General features: G+C 38.0%; 1 protein-coding gene across 3 annotated transcripts in view; it reads left to right on the top strand.

Moving 5' to 3' along the window:
* The window catches only part of ELAPOR2 (endosome-lysosome associated apoptosis and autophagy regulator family member 2), a 290,466-nt gene that overhangs the window by 104,614 nt on the left and 163,521 nt on the right, over positions 1-22,331 (top strand). For all 3 annotated transcript variants that reach the window (XR_011074820.1, XM_068550469.1, XM_068550467.1), the window contains exons 3-8: positions 4,672-4,867; positions 11,112-11,259; positions 14,099-14,185; positions 16,438-16,543; positions 17,604-17,756; positions 18,408-18,496. Coding sequence is in view for 2 of the 3 variants with exons in the window: in XM_068550469.1 (XP_068406570.1) it covers positions 4,672-4,867; positions 11,112-11,259; positions 14,099-14,185; positions 16,438-16,543; positions 17,604-17,756; positions 18,408-18,496 (779 nt within the window). In the remaining variant the exon portion in view is untranslated. The remainder of the gene's footprint in view (positions 1-4,671; positions 4,868-11,111; positions 11,260-14,098; positions 14,186-16,437; positions 16,544-17,603; positions 17,757-18,407; positions 18,497-22,331) is intronic.

The following is a 22,331-nucleotide window of genomic DNA, read 5'->3' as shown; positions in this document are numbered from 1 at the left end:
GTGTTCACTGCAGCACTACTTACAGTAGCCAAGACATGGGAGCCACCTAAATGTCCCTGGACATTTATGGATAAAGAAGATGTGGTCCAAATATACAATGGAATATTACTCAGCCATAAAAAAGAATGAAATAATGCCATTTGCAGCTACATGGATGGACCTAGAGATTATCATACTAAGTGAAGTAAGTCAGAGAGAAAGACAAATACCATACATCTCATATCACTTACATATGGAATCTAAACTATGACACAAATGAACTTATTTATAAAACAGAAACAGACTCACAGACATAGAAAACAAATTTATGGTTACCAAAGGCAAAAGGGGGTGAGGGAGGAATAAATTAGGAGTTTGGGATTAGCAGATACAAACTGCTATATATGAAATAGATAACCAGCAAGGTCCTACTGTATAGCACAGGGAACTATATTCAATATCCTATAATAAACCATAATGGAAAAGAATATGAAAAAGAATATGTATATATATGTATAACTGAGTCACTTTGCTGTACACCAGACACTAACACAACATTGTAAATCAACTATATTTTAATTTAAAAAAGTCTTATGTTGTACTGTAAGCAAATTTGAATGAAGAGTATAGTCCTTAAGATTATAAAAACCCTTCTAATTCAACTAAAAACCAAAGGCCAAGAAAGCAGTGTCAAAGTAGAAAGTAGATGTGGTTAGGACAGAAGGTATAAGAAAAGGAAAAGCTGGTCCTCGTTGGTGCCTGCCTGAAGAGGTCGGTAGGGCCATGTTGACATCATCTCATGGAGTAAATTGTGTTTAATAAGAAGGTGTGGCTCTTCCTTTCCTTTGACATGTGGCTCTAGAGCTGGCTTCCAGGGTGGAAAAAAAGATTGAGGAGGAGGCAATAATTAAAATACAAAAAGCTGTAGACTGTTTAGCTCCTCTGTATTACTAAAGGCCCTATACCTATTCAACTAACTTTGACGATGTAATTATTCTAAAGAGATGTAAAATCATCAATCCAGTGGCAGAATTCTGATTGTCCCAGACCCCTGAATTATATTATTAATAATTGCAGCTAACAATTATTATGTGCTTTATGTCAGGCACACTGCTAAATGTTTTATATGGAATATCTCATTTACTCCCAAAACTCTTGGAGATAGATATTACTATTATTTTCCTTTTATAGGCGTGGACATTGAGGCATATGGAAGTTAGTAACTTGCTAAAATATTTCGTAAATGTGTGTGTTTCAGCTACAATATATTAAAAATTTCATAGATACCTGGGGGTAGGGAATTGTTATTGCTTTATAATGCACATGAATATTTTTTAGCAGTTCAAGACAGCAAATGAAGAAAGATGTGAAATATAATAATGAATTAATTTGACATTACTTGCCCTTTTTGCATTGATTATAATATTGCTTGAATTGAATTTTCTTGGGACGTGAGCTTTGGAATCAGAGAGCTAAATTTGAATATCATCTTTGCCGCTTGTTAATTGGATAATTTTCTAATAGGGTTATTTAAATGTACTGGGTATCAATTTCTGCTTCTGGCGAATGGGCATAGTATCTTCCTCCTTCACAGGTCTATTAAAACACATCAATCCTGATTATTCATGGATTCCATATTTGCAAATTTACCTACCTTAAAAAATTTATTTGTAACTCTCAAATCAGTCCATGTAATACTTTCACTGTCATTTGCAGACATGTACAGAGCAGTAAAAATGAGTCACCTGACCATGTGGTCCCAGTTGAGGTTGAAGACGGTGACAGGCTGCCTCCTTATTTCATTTCGCATACTACCAACAATGTCGTCTGCACAGTCTATTGAATGCCTTTTTTTTTGCATTCTTATGCCTTTTATTGGTGATCTTACTGTTTAAAATAGTGCTGAAGTGCTGGCTAGTGATCCTAAGTGCAAGAAGGCCGTCCCTTGCCTTTTGGAGAAAATTCACTTGTTAAATAAGCTTAGTTCAAGTATAAGTATTAGTGCCGTTGGCCATAAGTTTAATGTTAATGAATCAACAATATTTTTTAAATAAGATGTTTTCTGGCTGAAAAACCCGTAAAACAAGATATTGATGAAGATGATACTGTGACTTGTTGATGAAGATATTGTGACTAGAGAATCATAGGAGCCTAAGCCTGTATTTTCCCCAGGAGCAATGGTTCATTATTTGCCAGTTTAGCTTTCACGATAACTTTGTATAACTACTGTGAGTAAAAATAATTGGCTGTGTTATACTCAATACATTTACTGTTAACGTTCTCTCTCAGTTTTCCTTCTGACCTTAGAGAAATACCTCCGAAAGAGCTGGCGATATTCTTAATGACTTTAAAGGCCAATGGACACTCTCTGAAATAATACAAACACAATCATCTCCTTTTTAGAGTCTAGGGTCCCTTTTAACAACTTATCATAAAAAGTTACTTCTTACTATTTAAGTTAAAAGTTCGGTTTTGGACACTAGACTAAACTGTCTTCAAAGATAACTTTGTTTTATCAGAAAGTAAATATTTTCAGTTTGGCAGGCAGTGCAGTCTCTCTCACAGCTATTCACCTCTGCCACTGCGGTGTGAAAGCAGCTATAGACAATATGTCTATGAACGGTTATGACTTGTGTTTCAATAAAACTTTATTTACAAAAACAGGTAGCAGGCTGTATTTGGCCTGTGAGCTCTAGTTTGCTGACCCTTGACTTAGTGTAATGTGGGCTCTTGGTTTATGGTATTGTTTATCAGTTTGCTAGAAGACCTATTAACCATAAAAAGTAAAATAAATTTTTTTCTATAACTGTTTCTTTCTTGGTATGTTGTAGTGATCATAATCACGTGTTGTGAGCATTTATTAAAGGCAAGGCACTGTGCTAACCACTTTATACTATTTTTTAGTTTCTCATTATAGCTTTATCAGGCAGCACTATGATTATTATCTTATTTTTTCAGAGATAGAAACTGAGACCTGGAGAGGTGACGTATCTCACTCAAGGTCACAGATTTAGGGAGTGGTACAACTTGACCCCAAGGTAGTTTTTTTTTTTTTTTTAAAAAAAGCTTTGGGTTTGTTTGTTTATTTGTTTATTTATTTATTTATTTATTTTTGGCTGTGTTGGGTCTTCGTTTCTGTGCGAGGGCTTTCTCTAGTTGCGGCGAGCGGGGGCCACTCTTCATCGCTGTGCGCGGGCCTCTCACTGTCGCGGTCTCTCTTGTTGCGGAGCACAGGCTCCAGACGCGCAGGCTCAGTAGTTGTGGCTCACGGGCTTAGTTGCTCCGCGGCATGTGGGATCTTCCCAGACCAGGGCTTGAACCCGTGTCCCCTGCATTGGCAGGCAGATTCTCAACCACTGCGCCACCAGGGAAGCCCCCCAAGGTAGTTTTGACCTTATAGCCAGCATGCAATACTTTTTGCCTAAGCTTTCCTTATTTTCTGATGTTCTGCTAATTTAGGGATGTTGATTTGAGGGTTAGAAATTCATTGTACAGCATCTTAAGCTTTTCTGAAGAAAAACATTTATTCAGTGGATAAGTAAGTAGATGAGTGTGGGTTTTAGCTCTATTTCTTTAATTCGTTTTTTTTCAAAGTTAGCTTGTTTTATTTCTTGTTACGTTTCCAAATGTATTCTAAAAGGGAGTTTACCTAAATGTGAAGTTTTGCTGCTTCACTCTCTGCTGGGAGATTTGTTTTTCTTCATTGGATAATTTAGAGGTCTTCTTTTGTTCTTGTTTCTTTAATATCCTGATTAAAGGATTAGAAAGCTCTTTGCTACGTTTGAGTGACTAATACTGCTCTGAGCACCGAGCCACACTCTTGGGGGACATAGATTTGCATTTGCTGAATGAATAATACCTTAGCGGCAGAATTGCCGTCTTTCCTATAACTGTGTCAGCTGTCCTGCGCATTTCCTGTGGCTGCTGTTTTCTGGTTCTAGTTCTGAGCATTAGCACAGAACTTGACATCAGTAAAAAGAAGGAGGTTGTGGAAATGACTCAGTGGGAGTCGTGAATAGTGAAAACATGGATTCATGGTGGAGATACTTGTTTAGCTGTTGCATGTGAAGCACTACCCTCTCATTATCCCCTTTATGTTTATGTCACTCACTGGTTCAGCCTTTTATTTGCACTCAGTATTTGCCCGGTACAATTAGGAATTCAAAAATAACAATGATCCCTGCTTTCTGGAAGCTTGAAGTCTCACATCAATTGATAAGTGATATGTATCTATCCATCCATCCGTCTGTCTATCTTTAAGGGGGGTATTATGAGAAGAGTATTGCAGGAGCACAGAGAGAGGCACAGTTGAGTGCCTGGTGGGGTAAGGCCCCATCTTCTGTTCTGAAGAGGGTCGTTTTTTGACTTACGAACGGGAGTTTTCCAGGTGAGCAGGTGCGTTGGTCAGTATCTCAGAAGAAAGACCACAGCGGCAAGAAAGAGGTTGAAATATTCTGGGAGTGATAAGAATTTTGTTATGGTTGGAAGAGAATGGGTCAAGGGGTGAGCCCGGTAAAATAGGTCGGGGTCTGACTGTGAAGTGCATGTAGTGATAAGGGAGACTTTGGAAAGCTTTAATTAGGGTGTGACCTGATCAGAGCCTTATAAAAATAATGCTGGTGACAGTGTGAAGGGGAGGAAATTGATGGGGGGTGTGATGACTAATGGATTATACATTCTTCTGCCTTCCAGCTTTCTCCTGTGCTTCTGGGGAGTATCTAGAAATGAAGAACCAGGTATGCAGTAAGTGTGGTGAAGGCACCTACTCCTTGGGCAGTGGCATCAAATTTGATGAATGGGATGAATTGCCGGCAGGATTTTCCAACGTTGCAACATTCATGGACACTGTGGTCGGCCCTTCTGACAGCAGGCCAGATGGCTGTAACAAGTAAGAATCCAAAGGAGCCTTGAGAAGGGTGTGGTTGCTCTTTTCCAGAAAGATGTTGAGGATAATCTTGGTAGTGATTGGGATTATAGATAAACTAATTGCAAATAGTCACAGTTTTTTTGAACAGTCCTTATGAATAATGTAGCTGAACTTTCATGAGGTTAAAATAGTTGCTCTTAGGACATAATAGATACTGTATGCAAAAAATTCAATAAAGCTATTAAGAAAACAAATTAATTTTCTAATAATACATTTATAACTATACTAAAGTCAGTGGTGTTTCTACAAACCCTTCTCTAATTTTAATGAATAACTTCAATGTTTTTTCTTTTCCCCTGAGAGGAAAAATGTATAACCTTCATTTTGACACTTGAGTGTCTCCGGTTACAGAGTGGGTTAAACACCTAAAGTAGAAAGCACCTTTACTTAATTTCCACCTTTTTAATAGGAGATTATTAGGTTTGCCTGTGACAACATTGGAGGAATGATAAACTGTTTTGAAAAAATACAAAATGTTTATCTTTGGGCTGTTACCCTTCCTGTTTTCTTGTATTGACTATGTAACATTCCCCTTTCACGTGGCCATGTTTAGGAGAATTTAACTTTAGGCCTCGGGCTACCTTCTGACAAGGATGGTTTCTCACGACTCAGTATTTTTACCGTGAGCTAAAGATGCTGGGGAATTATTTAGCTGTGATAACAGATGTGTTTGCTTCTCCCTCCTTCCTACCTTCCCTCCATTCCCCCTTGCTTTATATAGCTGTCTCTCTCTCTGCCAGGTGACATTTTTACTCTTCTGATAACAGTCATTTCATCACGTAGGGTTGTGACGTTAGATAGCATTAACAGAATTGTTATATCTAATAATTCTAACTATATATAAAATGTATATGTGTGTATATATACATGTACGTATGTATATATGTACACACATACATACACTGTTGACCCGTGAACGATGTGGGAGTTATGGGTGCCGATCCTCCTTTGAGTTGAAAATCCACTTATAACTTAACAGTTGGCTTTCTGTATCCACCCTTCGGCATCTGGTGGATTCAACCAACCATGGATCAAGTAGTACTGTAATGTGTCTTTAGTGAAAATAATCTGCGTATAACTGGACCCATGCAGTTCAAACCCCTGATGTATATTTACGTACATACACACACACACAAGCATCCCCTGCTTTTCCAAAGGTTGCTTTATATCATTTCGCTTTTATGAAAAACCTATATTAGTACCTGTTTTTGCCAACCAAAAGAAATCTGAAGAGGATTTTCGTTTTTATAAAAAAAAAAAAAAAGGGCAAAAAGCAAAAATACTGTTCAGCATTGGTTTTGCAGCAAGGGGGGCTGTCATAGCGGCAGTGTGCACCATGGGCAGTGAGAGTGGCACCACCAAGCTCTTTCCTGGAACTACATGCAGCATCTCAGCATCAAGCCACCGTAACTTTGAACTGTGTTCTGGGATCTATGCTTTATCTTGATTTATTTTGTAAATCCATTAGCAAGATGTGTCCTAAGGTAATTGCTTCTTTGCTTTGCGCCATTTCAGCTTACTAAAGGTTTCATAGGAACACTGTACTTTTGTGTAACGGGGGAAACGTGTGTGTGTATAATTTAATTCAATTTTTTAAAATAAAAGAGTTCCTTAGAGGAAGGTACTAGTAGGGTGTCATGAGACCTCAGATCTTTGTCTTGGTGGGCAGGAGATATTGATGTGGCTTCTTTTTCTAATTCCAGTAAACTTGGAATTGTTTATTCATTAAAGAGATTGAATGATAAGCAGAAATTTTTCAGTGTATTGAGTATAACTGTCTCAGTGTAAATTTCAGCCTGTTACTTTTTTGCTTATCTCCCTTCCTGCCTCCCTCCTTTTTTTCCTTTCTTCCTTTTTTTGGTCCACCCAATCTTGTATTCTTTTTACTTCTTTTTAGTTGCTTGGGTCATATGGAAAGATGTTCATTGACCTTTATAAGAAACTGACCAAGAGCTTTTCAAAATGGTTGTAGCATTAGAGTCCAGCAGTGCGTTTGAATTCTAGTTGTTGTACACATTTACCAACATTTGTATTGTCAAGTCTTGTTTTATTTTAGTCTTTCTAAGTGTGTGTATGAGAAATAATATCTCCTTGTGGTTTTCATTTGCATTTCCCTTCTTTATAAAGGTGTTGAGCACTATTCATATCTCTGTCCATTGTTCATGTGGTTTGTGCGTGTGTGCGTGTGTGTGTGTGTGTTAAGTGTCAAAATGTTTTACCCATTTGCTATTTTTGGGGGGTCACTTTATTATTGAGCTGTAGGAGTTCTTTGTGTATGCTAGACATGAGATCATGTCATGAATATATTTATATAATATTTAACATATAATATACACATATGCATGCAGAAATACATGTATGTGTGTGTAATATTTCCTTCTGTCTGTAGCTTTTGCCTTTTCACTTTCTCAGTGGTGTCCTATGATAAACAAAACTTTAACTTTTGAAAAAGTACAATTTATCAGTGTTTTCTGTTATGGTTAGTGTTTTTATATCTTCAGATATCTTACAAAGGCCACAAATTACAATATCTATTCTTAAAGTGTTACTAGCATTATTATTGTACTTTTATATAATATGTAAGTTTTATGTAATACGTAAAGTTTTACACCAGTGTAGTCCCCTTTACACCCTCGTCTTTGAGCTATGATTATATATTATATTTAGGAACACATTATAAACCCAATAATACAGTGAAATGTTTTAAAAAGAATCAATTGATGGGACTTCCCTAGTGGTGCAGTGGTTAAGAATCTGCCTGCCAGTGCAGGGGACACGGGTTCGAGCCCTGGTCCGGGAAGATCCCACGTACCGCGGAGCAACTAAGCCTGTGCGCCACAACTACTGAGCCTGTGCTCTAGAGCCCGCAAGCCACAACTACTGAAGACTGTGTGCCTAGAGCCCGTGCTCCACAACAAGAGAAGCCACCGCAATGAGAAGCCCACGCACCGCAATGAAGAGTAGCCCCTGTTCGCCACAACTAGAGAAAGCCCTAACGCAGCAACGAAGACCCAACACAGCCAAAAATAAATAAATTAATTTAAAAAAATCAATTGTCTTTTAAAAAACTTAAGAGATAAAAATATGCTTATCTACATATTTACCATTATTGGTGCTCTTTCCTCCTGTATATAGGTTGGCATGTTTATCCAGTATTATTTTTTTCATCCTGTAAAATTTTCTATATCATTTCCTGTAATGCAAGTCTGCTGCTCACAAATTCTCTCAGGTTTTTTTTGTTTAACCTAAAAATATCTTTATTTTAGCATCAGTTTCGAAGAATATTTTGTTGGACATATGACTCTGGGCTTTTACTTTTCTCTTTCCATGCTTTAAAGATGTTCCATTACCTCTGAATCTCTCCCTTGTTTGTGATAAAAAAAATTAGCTGTATTTTGTATGGTTAGTTCCCTTCTATGTAATGTGTTTTTACTTCCCTGACTACTTATAAAATGTTCTCTATATCTTTGCTGTTCAACAGTTTGACTGTGTTGGTGTGGTTTTCTTTGTATTTACTCTGCTTGAAGTTCACTGAGCTTCTTGAATTTGTAGGTTGATACTGTCACCAAATTTGGGAATGATGTTAACCACTATTTCACCAATAACGTTTTTCTGCCCCTTTCTCTCCCTCTTTTCCTTCTATGATTCCAATTACATGTATGTTAGGCCACTTGGTGTTGTCCAAAAGTCACTGAGCCTCTATTTTTTTCCCAATTTTTTTCTCTTAGACTTCAGATTACATAGTTTCTATTGCTGTGTCATTGACTATTTCTTTTGCAGTCTCAAACTTGATCTTAAGCTCATCTGTTGAATTTTCAATTTCATGTATTGTAATTTTCAGTTCTAGAATTTCCATTTAGTTTTAAGAATGGTTCTTATTTCCCTTAAAATAGTTGAGATTCCTCATCCCTTCACGCACTGTATTTATCTCTTATTTGATGTTGTTGATTATATTTTGAAGAGCTGTCTTACTACTTGTCTGTTTCTTTTGTTTTACTTTTTTAATATAAATTTATTTATTAATTTTTGGCTGCATTGGGTCTTCATTGCTGCGCGTGGGCTTTCTCTAGTTGCGACGAGCGAGGGTTACTCTTCATTCCGGCGCACAGGCTTCTCATTGCCGTGGCTTCTCTTGTTGCAGAGCACAGGCTCTAGGCTCGCAGTCTTCACTGGTTGTGGCACCTGGGCTCAGTAGTTGTGGCTCAGGCTCTAGGCTTGCGGGCTTCAGTAGTAGTGGCACGTGGGCTCAGTAGTTGTGGCTTGTGGGCTCTAGAGCACAGGCTCAGTAGTTGTGGCTCACGGGCTTCGTTGCTCCGTGGCATGTGGGATCTTCCTGGACCAGGGCTCGAACCCGTGTCCCCTGCATTGACAGGCGGATTCTTAACTACTGTACCACGAGGGAAGCCCCTGTCTGTTTCTTTTGATTATCTTTCTTCTCAATTAAGGGTCATACTTTCCCACTTCTTTGCATTCCTAGTAAATTTTTTTGTATCTTGGGCATCATGAATGTTAAGATGTAGGGAATGTGGATTATTTTTTTCTTTCATTTAAAAGGTGTTGGATTTTGTTCTGGAAGGCAGTTTATTTACGAGAAGAATGCCTTGATCTCGTCAGGTCTGGTTTAAAAATTTTTTTTTTAGAGTGGCTCGATACTGGTTTCACACTTAGTTCTAGGTCATGGTCTTTACTCTAGGGCAAGAGTTGGGCACACTGTGGCCTGTGGGCTCTCCCTCGGTTTTTGTAAGTAAAGTTATATTGGAACATAGTGCACTCATTTATTTATATATTGTCTATGGCTGCTTTTGAACTACAGTGGCCTAGTTAAGCATTGCAGGAGAGACCAGATGGTTCATAAAGCCAAAATTATTAACTCTCTGGCCCTTCATGAAAAAGTTTGCTGATACGTAATCTAGGGCATGGCCCTTATTCCTGAAGTGTGGCAATTCTGGAATCTCAGATGAATGTCCAATGGGGTTATTAAGTTTTCTCCTTTCTGGCTGGCCTGGAGCTCTAGCGACTCCCATAAAAGTGACCTCTCTGATTGTGTCTTAGCTTTGCAATGGCTGTTCGCTGGTGGGCCTGCCCACTCCAGACCCAATCCTGGACCTTCAGAGAAACTCCATATGGACTTTTGGAGCCCCTGTTTTCTCTGCATCTCAGGCCTGAAAGTTCCAGTTGTTTCAGCTGCCCCAAACATTCATCCCTGGTCCTTGGCTCAGTGAGATCACTGTGCTCTGCTTGGGTGCAATCTCCCAGTGCCATGGTCTGGAAAGTGTCCTGAAGAATGAGGTCAGGGTCAATTTGGGCTTTGTCTCGTGTTTTCCTGCTGTCAAGAATCTCAGTCCTGCACTGCCTATTGTCAATGCCTGAACATGGCTCACATGTTTTGTTTAGTTTACTAGATTGTTAAAGAAAAGGGCAAATCCAATACCAATTAGTGAGTCATGTTGGGATGTGGAAGTCTCAGTCTTTCATTCAAAATTTTTTTTTTTTTCTGTTAGTAAAAAGAAAATAATTTGCCAAAATCTCACTTATCATCCAGATAGAAAGTTAAATTTGAAGAGAAGGATAATAAGTTGTGCTGTCATACAGTTTGGTTGGAAATTTTTTTTGGCCCAAAAGTTGGCACGTGACTCATTATTGATTAATCTAAGAATTAGCTTATGGTTAGATTTACAACCCAACTTTTGTTCACTAGTGTATTTTCTTAATATTTCATTTTATTTTTTAGATAAAATTTCCAATCAGACTTTTACCTCTATTATGTATTATGACACTGTGATCTATATTTTATTTAGGTTCACTTTAAATTGGATTTTTCTAGGACGATATCTTCTCTCATAATCAAGGAACTCCTGCATTCCCCTGCCAAGTATATGTTTGTAAATAAAACTTTAGATATTGTTTGAGAGAATAACTCCATCTAAGACAACTGGAATTAGTCGTCATCTGTTTAGCAATCAAATTTTCGGTGAAAAATAGCAGTTACATAGCAACTTGATTGTATAACCATACCACCATTTAGGAAGTCATGTGCCACAAGCAATGAACCTTTTTCCAGCAATGGTGTTGGCTTGTGAGTTCCACATGAGCTTCAGACGCCTCTGCTGTGCTTTGTCGATGGAACCGCTTTGAAATCTCAGTTACAGAACTTGTGGAAAAAGAGGTTTCTGAATGCTGACGTGAAATGGTTTTGTTTCCACAGCTCTTCCTGGGTCCCTCGTGGAAATTACATAGAGTCCAATCGTGATGACTGTACGGTATCCTTGATCTACGCTGTGCACCTCAAGAAGTCGGGCTATGTTTTCTTTGAGTACCAGTATGTGGACAACAACATCTTCTTTGAGTTCTTTGTAAGGGCTTTTATATTCTAGAATTCACTTTTTAAAGGACATTCATATAAAATTTCTCTTAATCATTTGTTCCCATTCCGTTGTATGCCTCCTTGGTTTTTGTGTTAACTGAAACTTTCAATATGAAAAGAAGTGTTATTTTTTGTCTATAACATTTTCTGGTTAATATTGTTTCTTTAACTTTGAGCTCTCACCTTGTAGAGTAACATTGGGCTTGTTTTCCTTTTGGATGTGATTATTAGGAGACCATTTGGTGGAGACTTTTTGTGTGACAGATATTTTCCCCAAGATTCATTAAAATGTTTTTTATAGCTACAGATGCTACTTTGTTTAAAAATACGTTTTTACCAATTTTAGTTTTTGTTTAAAAGGCTTTTTTTTCTCTTTGCAATTTCAAATATTTGAGTTATTTAAGTGTATTCATGGGCAGTTAGGAATGTCTGTGTGTTTCTGATTCTGCTGGTTTTGTACAATCCAATGGAATCAATGGATGAGATAGTTGATGTCTCTGACAGGAGATTAAATAACATTACAGAATATAGGAAAAAACAATAGTCTAACAGAATGGGCTGTTACCACGAAAATTATTTAACTATTTATATAAACTGTATCTAATCTTGCAAATAGTTGTTGTGGCAGTGACTCAGATACTTGAGAAAAACTTTTCAGATTGACTTCTTAAACCAAAAAAAAGTGTGTGTTGTGCAGGCAGCTGGGAAAATATCTTGTAAATGTTTCTGTGGTCCAGATTTCAGGAATAAATGTACTGATAATGCTAAAACAAATTTATATTGCTCTTGATAATGGAAATTTCTAAATCACAAATTTGCTAGGAAGAGATATTTTCCATGAAGGTATGAGCCTTAGACTCAAAGTCAGGAGATTCTGGCTCAGGTCCCAACTCTGCAAGGATCTGCTAGTTGTGTGTTATTGGACAATTAAGTTAACTTTCTAGCCCTCAGCATTCCTTTTTTTTTTTTTTTTTTTTTTTTATAGCATTCCTTTTTGTAAAGTGGATTGTAGACAAGACCTTTTAAGGAGCCTCCCAGCTCTAATATCCTTTGATGAGTTTAAGACGTTAAGCAATATTCAAACAGATTGGGTTTTTAAGTTGCATTTTGTTTGTAAGATACTTCTCAGACTGAGTGATTCCCTATTCCTTTGGACATTTTTGCAATATTACTAAAATAAAGTTAAGAAGCAAGATAATTGTATAATTGTTAGAATAAGCATTTAGTTTTGTGTTGTCCATTAAGTCCTTTGAGAGTTGTCAGTAAAGGTACTCTTAAGGCATGAAATTTCATTACTTCCTCTCAATGATACCTTTGTTCTTCTGGATATGGACTGAAAAGGGATGGTGAGTTCATGTTCCTTCTTTTACTGATGTTTCAGCCTTATAGGTTGCAGTTTATTGACTCAGAGGGTCAACACCTTGCGGCCATCCTGCAAAATGGTTAGTGGAAAGGAAATGTCTGAAGACTGAAAGATACAGACGCACCTGTGAACAATTCATAATTGAAAGCAGTAAAGTATTTAATTTTAGGAGTCTGGGAGTTTCATTCAGCTCTCCTCTCCACACACACTTTTTTTTTTTTTTTAAATGATGAAACTGAAATCTGGAGAGAATAAATGATTAGACCAAGGTTATACCTTTACTGGTTACTTTTAGAATAACAGGAGAACTCAGATCTGTAGAAAGCCAATAGAATGTCACGATAATGCATGATGTCTGATATCAGCTGAAAAAAACCTTTCAGTTTTTCTAAACATTGACCACCAAAGGTATATTCAGGGTTCCTATCTGTTTCAAAATGGCTTACCACTTGCATTAGGATTGTCATTATGCTTATAATATAAATATGACATTTGAATTCAGTTAAAGCAGAGGTCCTCAGGAGCAGTACCAGTATTGTCTGGTATTTGGCTGTTGCAAGGATCTGTTTTCTAGTTAGTAAGTCTTTAGGAAATAACTCGTATGGAAAAGATTTTAATGCTATCTGTGAAATTAGTCAGGGGGATGAATGAAGTGGAAAAATGATTTAGAGAAGAGAGAAATAGCCATTTGGGCAGAAGTATAGTTGATGAGATGTTATTTTAACCCTACCCTGTTGCTCACTGTTACGCAAGACTGTAAAGATGGCCAAATTTTTGATGTCTAGGTATTCTTCACAGGCCTGGAAGAGTATATGCCAACTCCTAGGTATTTTGGAAGAATTGCCTGAAAAGCACAAAGTGTTTGGTGCTAAAGATATTAGCTGTATTCATTTGAACTGGCATAGAATATCATTAACATCTGTCCCCAAATACCAGCTGGGGGCTTTGACTTTGGCTGTAGCCACTTACCTGTACACATTTGGGTTAAGTCCCGGGGAAAGGAAGACAAAGCAGATTTCATTTATTTATTAATTTAAAAATTTAACGGCCCCAAATCTTATAAAAATAAACTTTATTTTTATACTTTCGGGCCTGCATGGTGAATGCAAGCTTTTACATTTTTGTGATGACTTTTTCCCCTTTATGTGGATTTTTCAGTGTTAGCTCTCTCTTTTTCTCTGCCTCTGCCGCTCCTGCTTACCACCCCCTCCACTGCCCCCGCCTTCTTAGTGGCCTAGTCTTTTTGTTACAGTAATGAGGATGGTTTACTTAGAACTGCTAACTCATATGCAGTTCTCACGTAGGCTCCAGAGGTCTTGGTACGTTTACTTGTTGAGAATTACTCATGGCCATTGTTTTGTAGACCTTGAAAGAAGCTCTTGCAGCCTGTCCTGTGCTGAGTAACAAATTTAATTAAAGCCATCATTCAAGAAGCTTTACTGGGGCCCTTGTGTTTACTCCACAGATTCAAAATGATCAGTGCCAGGAGATGGACACCACTGCTGACAAGTGGGTAAAACTCACCGACAGTGGAGCATGGGGCTCTCATTCTGTAAGTCTCTCTCTGTCCCCCTCCTCCTCCCACCAGCCCCATCCTTCTCCTTCCTTCCTTTTCCCAACCTTTTATTTTTTTTTAAGTTTATTTTAAGAAAAAAAAGATCAAAATTGTTTTTTAATTTAGATACTTCTAGTTAGCAAAGAAATTGTCCCTAAGTTTCATGGACTCAGGCTCTTTGTAGTATTGTTTTCCTGCCTTTGTCTTTCTTCGCTCCCTCTTCCTTCTCTTTCCCATCACACGCCAACTCTCCTCCTTTTAAAAGGGGCAGTAATAGGAAGTAAGTCTGCTCAAAACTAATATACAGAACCTCTGAGTATGTAAGTTTACAGATGTGGCAATCACATGAAAGAGAATCAGTGACTCTTGGCATTGGAAGGAGCCTTGAGTTTCTTTCATCCAACTTTCTCTGCAGTCTCCCCAACAAATGATTTTCAAGCTTGTCTTCTTGGGGACTGTGCCGACCCCATTGTTGGACAGCTCTGCGTATTACAAAATTCATCCATGGCTGGAGCTGAAACCTGCTTTCTCTCTATCTATTCATCACCCACTGTTCAAAGTTCTACCCTTTCTGCTTGTGTCTGGTAGACTAACTACTTACTTCTTTAAGGACAACTCTAAGTGCTTGAAGGCAATTATCAGGTAACACAGTCTCTGAATCTATTATTATTTGAGGCCTTTGGAGTGAGACATGGATTTAAAATCTAACTTTGGTTTACAGTAGTTGTGTTTCTTTAGGCAATTGGCTTCGTCTCTTTGATAGTTCATAAGAGAAATGGGACCAATCTTGCAGAGTTAAATGAGATGATACATGGGGAGAGCTTAGTGTGGTGCCTGCAGTGTAGATTGGACACTCTTTCAATAAGTGACCGCCCATCCTTGCCTTTCTGGTGTAGCAGGTACCTCATCCTTTTTTGTTTTTTTGAATTTTTTTTTTTTTTTCTGCATTGGGTATTTTTTGCTGCACGCGGGCTTTCTCTAGTTGCGGCGAGCAGGGGGCTACTCTTTCTTGTGGTGGGCGGGCTTCTCACTGCGGTGGCTTTTCTTGTTGTGGAGCACGGGTTCTAGGTGTGCGTGCTTCAGTAGTTGCAGCACACAGGCTCAGTAGCTGTGGTTCGTGGGCTGTAGAGCGCAGGCCCAGTAGTTGTGGCGCACGGGCTTAGTTGCTCCGTGGCATGTGGGATCTTCCCGGCCCAGGGGTTGAACCTGTGTCCCCTGCATTGGCAGGTGGATTCTTAACCAGTGTGCCAACAGGCAAGTCCAGGTACCTCATTCTTGAGTGATTAATATGATGCACCCTTTAAGAGTACTTTTTTGATCTGTTTGCCTGGAAGTGATATTAGTGCCACTTAAGATCCATTCACCTAAGCATTCAGTCCTCTGGGCTTTGAAGGTACAAGTAACCCTTGGCAAGAAATATGCTTTCTTCACTTACAAAGACTTAACACAAAAGGAAAGTACTTAACACACTGCTTCTCTGAATCTCTGGCAGGGTGAAGTAGTCAGATATGTTTTAATTTTATACTGCTTGAATTTGGCCAGCCAGAGACTGCATAGAAGAGTAGCGTGGCAAATGAGAAAGCAAGGCACCCTTAACATTAGTTTACTTGACTGAATCAGCATGAAATTGATCAGAAAAGTAGTTTGATTTATAAATATAAAAATGTTCTGGTGGCAAAGGAAACAAATATTAGACATGGTATCATTTAAGTTCTGGAGTCATAGAGTTAAATCGGGTTATTCTAGTCCCGATTAGGACTAGAATTAGGACTATAGAATAGTCCTATTTTTTCTCTTGTTGCTGTTGCAATGTTTTTTGTTAAATAATTTTAAAATGAAGCAAACTCATTCTGTTACCTTTTTGTTTTCAGAGCCCAAAGATCTACTTATGAATAGTGGCAGCCAATCAATATGTAATTGGGCTAAGTGCCTTTCACTGTCTAAAATGAGTCCCTTTTAAACATAAACCAAGACTTCATGCAAATGACTGGAAAATCATTTTATCTTTTATCATGCTTGAAGAATTTTCTTTTCCTTTTATCATTACTATATTTTGGGGGTTGGCAAACTATTTTTTTTTAGAATTGAAGCAGAGCTTAGGTCTCAATTAACAGTAGATTTAAATTTGTGGGTTCCAAATAATGGTGTTTCATTATAATGCATTGCAAAGTGTATAATAGATTAGCTTCTACATATGGTTGGAGGTAGCATCGTTTATCTGACCTGCGTATCTTGTGTTCCCTTTATAGGTAATGTTGAAATCAGGCACAAACATACTGTACTGGAGAACTACAGGCATCCTTATGGGTTCCAAGGCAGTCAAGCCAGTGTTGGTAAAAAATATCACAATTGAAGGTATTTCACAGCAGTCTGCTCTGGTAGTCACCTGTCACATTTAATAGTTAGTTAAAATATTGATTACTTTGTTGGTTTTGCTGGCTCACGGGGATATAGGACAGAAATTAATAGGTTAGACATCATACAGACCTAGAGACCCTGGTTTTATTCTTGGCAAATTGACTGGGATTTTTTTTTTTTTTTCCTATCCCTAAACTGAATTATTTAATCTGTGTGGAAAAAGTAAACATAATGACAATTGTAGGTGTCTTTAAATAAAAGAAAATAATATTTATTAATAAGATCCTACTATTCATTCGAGAAGTCTCCATTGTGCTGGCATAGTGCTTATTCAGGTCACCACTATATCCCTAAAAATAACAGTGAAATAAATACCTTGGCCTGACTGTCTCCTACACCTTTTGCCTCTCTGAACCAGCTGTGCATTTTCTGGCTCAGGAGAGTAGCCAGTAAACCCTGGCATGGTTCATTCTCAGTTAGGGCTACTTTTAATTAAAGCAGTTGATTCTCCTTTATTAAAGTTTGGCTTAACGTTTTAGTATGTTCTAGGTACACTTGTTCCTGTGACGCTAACTCATTAGTCATAGGGACATCTGCTGGCAAAGGCTGGAATTACAAGCCAGAAGAAAAGTCGAGCCTTTCCCAGGGTCCCTTAGGTCTTGTCAGTTACATAGTGAACAGTGGAGAAAAAGGGAGCAGGTGGCCACAAAGATGAGAGAATGGTATAGAATTGGAGGGAACCTTCGAGTTTATGCCACTTCTGATTAGTGGAGTTATCTTTTGACAGCTGAGTTTATACATTGACTGTATACCTCTATCAAGTCTGAATCTCTTGTTGAAGTGTTTGCTCCACTTATGTGTTCAATTCAGTATCCAGCCCAGTTCCTTGCACATAGTAAATATGTTTTTGGTGTTGAATTAATGGGATATAAAAGACCTGGGCTAAGCTTATTGTTAATATTTCTCTCTCACTTCTGGTAGAGGCAGCAAGGACGCACTGATTTGCTTGTTGCTGTTGGGTCCTCCCTCCCATGCTCTGTTTCCCATTACCACACAGGGGTGGCATACACATCAGAATGCTTTCCATGCAAGCCTGGCACCTTCAGCGACGAACCAGGTTCATTCATCTGCCAAGTTTGTCCCAGAAACACCTATTCTGAGAAAGGAGCCAAAGAATGCATCAAGTGTGACGAGGACTCCCAGTTTTCAGGTAAAATGAGTCTCCAGTTTATACTCTTTGTTCTTTTCTTTCTAAATTTATGTTTGTTGAGAGTAGATAGTCATAAGCCAGAAATCACACATACGATGTGATGGAAACAGTGGGCCAGAAACCAAAGTGCTGAATGGAATCCATACTGAGTGGGTAAAATGGGACGTCTAATTACCCCTTTCTGCAGGACTTTTCTCCTTGTCTGCAATGTTTTCTATTCCACAACTCCCCCTCCCAAGGTAACTGTTCTGGATATGTTTATACTTGTCTAAAAAGGTTCATATTGTACTTTTAGATGATTCCTTGGCATGGAGGTGTACTTAGAAACTTTTAATTTGTTCCACATTTACAACATTCTGTGATAATGGAGGAAATCTAATGTCTTCTTGGAAAAACTATGATATGCTCCTTGTGTATCATGGAAACATTTATTGCTCTAGGGAAAATAAAAATGCAAGCCTTTATTTTCTTTAGGCCTAGCTAGCTAAATTCCTAAATTCCTAAATTACCTCTAAATACCTAAATTCCTCTGGTGCAGTTATTTTTACTTTTCACTTGTCTACTTTTTGTTTGTTGTTTGTTTTCATGTTTGCCTTTTCTTAGATTCACAGCATAAATGACTCATTTCTGAAATTCGTTTTCATGTTGCAGAAGAAGGATCCGGCGAGTGTAAGGAACGTCCTCCCTGTACCACAAAAGACTATTTCCAGATCCACACTCCATGTGATGAGGAAGGAAAGGTACAGGCCGTGTTCAGTCAGCTCCATCCCACATTTATCCACCCTTTTCCCAATTTGAGCAGACTTGAATTTGTTCATGAGTGAGTTAAATGAGTAGATTTATAGTATGTGTGTGTAAGTAGCACGAAGGAAATTTAAGATTTTAGACTCTGAAGCCCACCTTCCCAGCTTTGATTTTCGTATCTACTGCTTTTTAGTGCTGTGGGCAAGTTATTTGCTCTAAGTCTCAGTTTTTTCATCTGTAAAATGGGAATAATGTCAGTACCTACTTCATAAGGCTGCCATGAGAATACATGAAATACTCAATTTAAGGTTCTTAGCATAGTGCCTGGCACATAGTGAGTGCCCAATCAATTACTGCTAATTTTAACGTTACATTTTTGTCAGAAATAATATCAGGAGAAGCACAGCCTTAAAGTGTGTTCTGTGACTCACAGGATGGAAATACTGTGTAACTTCTCTTTAATTATTTGGTTACTCAGTAGGTTTGGTCAATAAAAGCCATGCAGCCATAGGCTGGTTCAGTTATGGCAGATTGCTGTGTAATTGCATTTAGAAAATGCAAAGTAATTACCATATAAATGGCACTTAGCCAGAGGAATAATGCACACATGAACTCTGCAGTTGACCTGCCATTGTCTTAATTAAAAAGTTAGGGACTTCCCTGGTGGTCCAGTGGTAAAGAATCTATCTTACAGTGCAGGGGACGTGGGTTCGATCCCTGGGCATGGAACTAAGATCCCGCATGCTGCGGGGCAACTAAGCCCGTGCGCCACAACTATTGAGCTTGGGCACCCTGACTAGAGAGCCCGCGTGCCGCAAACTACAGAGCCCGCGCGCCACAACTAGAGAGAGAAAAACCTGCAGCCACAACTAGAGAGAAACTCGCGTGCCACGATGAAAGATCTCATGGGCCTCAACGAAGATCCCGCGTGCTGCCACTAAGACCCGACGCAGCCAAAAATAAATAAAATAAATAAATCTTAAAAAAAAATAAAAAGTTAGCCATACCAGCCTATGTCAGTAGGAGAAACTGAGATTAAGGTGGCTGTTTTGCAGCATTCTTTGTGTGTTTTTTGCATCTTTGAAATAATGACATTTAATTTCTTGACCTAGTTTGGAACATGTACAGAGATGTCAGTATAACTTTCTTTTCTTAATTTTGTATCCTTAGGTTCTAATCTATAATTTTTATATTTATATAATTGTTAATCTTACCCTTAGTCCTTAGGGTTTTTTAAAAAAGAATTTACTTTTGAATACTTAAGACCAAGTATATTCTTGTGTTTACAGTACAGCAAGTACTTACTAACTCAGAATAAGTCAAAGGAAGGCCAGTTTAAATTAGTGGAAAATTTCAATGATTAGAAGTACATCTATTACTTTTAATAAGAACAGTAACTCTAACAGCTTTTAAGTGACAAGGAGGTATGAAGTAAGATCTTGAATGCCCTACTGTAATGGCCAAGTGAGGCCTATTTCTATTTGGAAAATATATGTAGAGAGCCATTAAGGTGGGTTGAAAGTAACCTGGAATAATGTTTCTTTAACTAAACTTTTCTTAGCTAAACTTTCCTTATTAATGAGTAAGGCAAATTAAATTTAGTTTATTTTATGTAATAGTCATTAATTTAGTATTACTGAAGCTTAAATGAATGAGATCCAGTGTACAAATAGATCTTGTTTTTGCTATAATGAAAGTATTCAAAAGTCATATTTTTATTATGTCAGTGAGTAGTTTTTATTATGTCAGTGAATAGAGTGACAAAATCTAGTTGACCTGGGCTTAAGGAAGTAAAGCCATATATTAAAATATATTAAATGTAGAATGCACAGAATACACACACATGCACACACACACGTATGTGCACATGTGTACACCCACAGGCGTATTGTGTACACACATACACACAAATTACGCTCTTTCTGTTGTGTCTGGGTAAACTTTGAACTTGTTATAGAACAAAACAGTGTACCAGCACACCATAAACTCAGACATTCTTTTTTTTTTTTTTTTTTTTTAATTGGAGTAGAGTTGATTTACAATGCTGTGTTAGTTTCTGCTGTACAGCAAAGTGAATCAGTTATACATATACATATATCCACTCTTTTTTTAGATTCTTTTCCCATATGGGTCATTACAGAGTATTGAGTAGAATTTCCTGTGCTGTACAGTAGGTCCTTATTAATTATCTATTTTATATCAGTGATTCTTTAAAAACTGCTTTAAGACTTAATTCAAGAGAAATGTTTCTAGCTTCAGAAGTGAACAAAATGCAATGGGAACTTACTTAGATAATAGATATAGTGAAGAAGTGTGAATAACACATGTGAATTTGAATTTTTTCTATTTTTGTTTGTTTCAACATTTTCATTTGTTGTGGTTTCATCTTTTTAAGAGGTATGTTATTCTTGCTTGGAGTAGCCTGGTGATTTCCCGGTGGCTTAGTGATGTTTCCCAGGTTGTTCAACGACTGTGTTTTGGCTCTTTTTGTCCTGTCATACTCTTTTTGATCTTATTTTCCCCGTGCTTGGAGAGGATCATCAGGGGAAGTGGCTCTTGTGGTATACAGACTTTGAACATTATAATTTATATGACACAGGAACGTTCAAGTTTTTGAAGCTTCATTATTTGATTGCTTCCTGCCTCTAGGAGACATTTTTAAGGAAAATTTAAATTGGTAACTGGAACCATTCTAACCCTGATTAAGAGACTTTTGTTTACATCATGAAAAATGTGGAATGCCTACTCATTCACGCATTTATTCAGTGAGTCTTTACGGAGCATTGGTTATATACAGAGTTGCTGAGTGATGAGAGCAGGGCCGTGTAAGGATAGGGAGAAGAAGAAGATACACGTCTCCGTAGATGGTAGAGCAGTGGTTGTCCGGTTTCAGTGAGCATCAGACTCACCTGGAGGTTCCTGTCTCAGATTTTCTGTTTCAGTAGATCTGGGGCAGGGCCTGAGAATGTACATTTCTAAGAAGTTCCCAGGTAATTCTGATTCTGCGGGTCCAAGATCTCAGCAATTTGAGAACTACTGGTCTAGACTTTAGAGGAAGAGGTAGTCTGTCAAAGAAAATGAATTATTATTTCCAGTTATTATTAGTGCTACAACAGGGAAGTCTGAGTTTTTTTGGGCTCTGATCAAATCAGGGAAGGCTTCAGAGCTGTGTAAAACCTGGGCAAGGGCATGGGAGGAGAGCATTTCTGCAGGAGGGAGCAGGATGGTGAAGACCTGACGTGGGAGGGAGCCTGAGTGTGGCCAGAATGTGAGGGTATGAGTAGGGAGTTGCCCTGGATGCCACAGGCTAGTGCTAGAGTAGGCATGCTTTCATAGTAGTGAGTTAGCTTGAAAATTTTACATATATTTTGTTTTCTAAAGGTTGCGTAGAGCCCACTTTTTACCTGTGTTGCATGCGGTACCCCCATATGGTTACATACAAGCACATGCACAGATTCAGTGCTTGAGATTTGAGCCCAAAAGAACGTTGACCCGTGATAATGGGCAAATATTCTTCAAGAGAGGGCATCTTTTAATATTAACAAGATATTTGATGGAGCTTCTCCCTATGGATGATCTCCGTATGGATAAGATCTCTCTGTGGGTAAGACAGAGAACTGTGGACCCAATGATATGGTTAAGTTGGATATATGGCTAACCCAAGAACTATATGTAAAATGTTTGATTTTATAATTGGATGGCAGCTAGGAGAATAGTTGATCTGGACTAGGAGTGTAGTTGTTAATATATTTGCCGTAGGAAGATAAATTTAACAAAGTATTTCTACATACCCTAACTCGTACCAAGAAGAATATGAATTCAGATAACTTA

The sequence above is a fragment of the Eschrichtius robustus genome, chromosome 8 (assembly GCF_028021215.1).
Source record: "Eschrichtius robustus isolate mEscRob2 chromosome 8, mEscRob2.pri, whole genome shotgun sequence".
NCBI lineage: Eukaryota > Metazoa > Chordata > Mammalia > Artiodactyla > Eschrichtiidae > Eschrichtius > Eschrichtius robustus.
The sequence above is the reverse complement of the archived record's forward strand: the minus strand, read 5'-3'. Positions and strand labels throughout refer to the sequence as shown.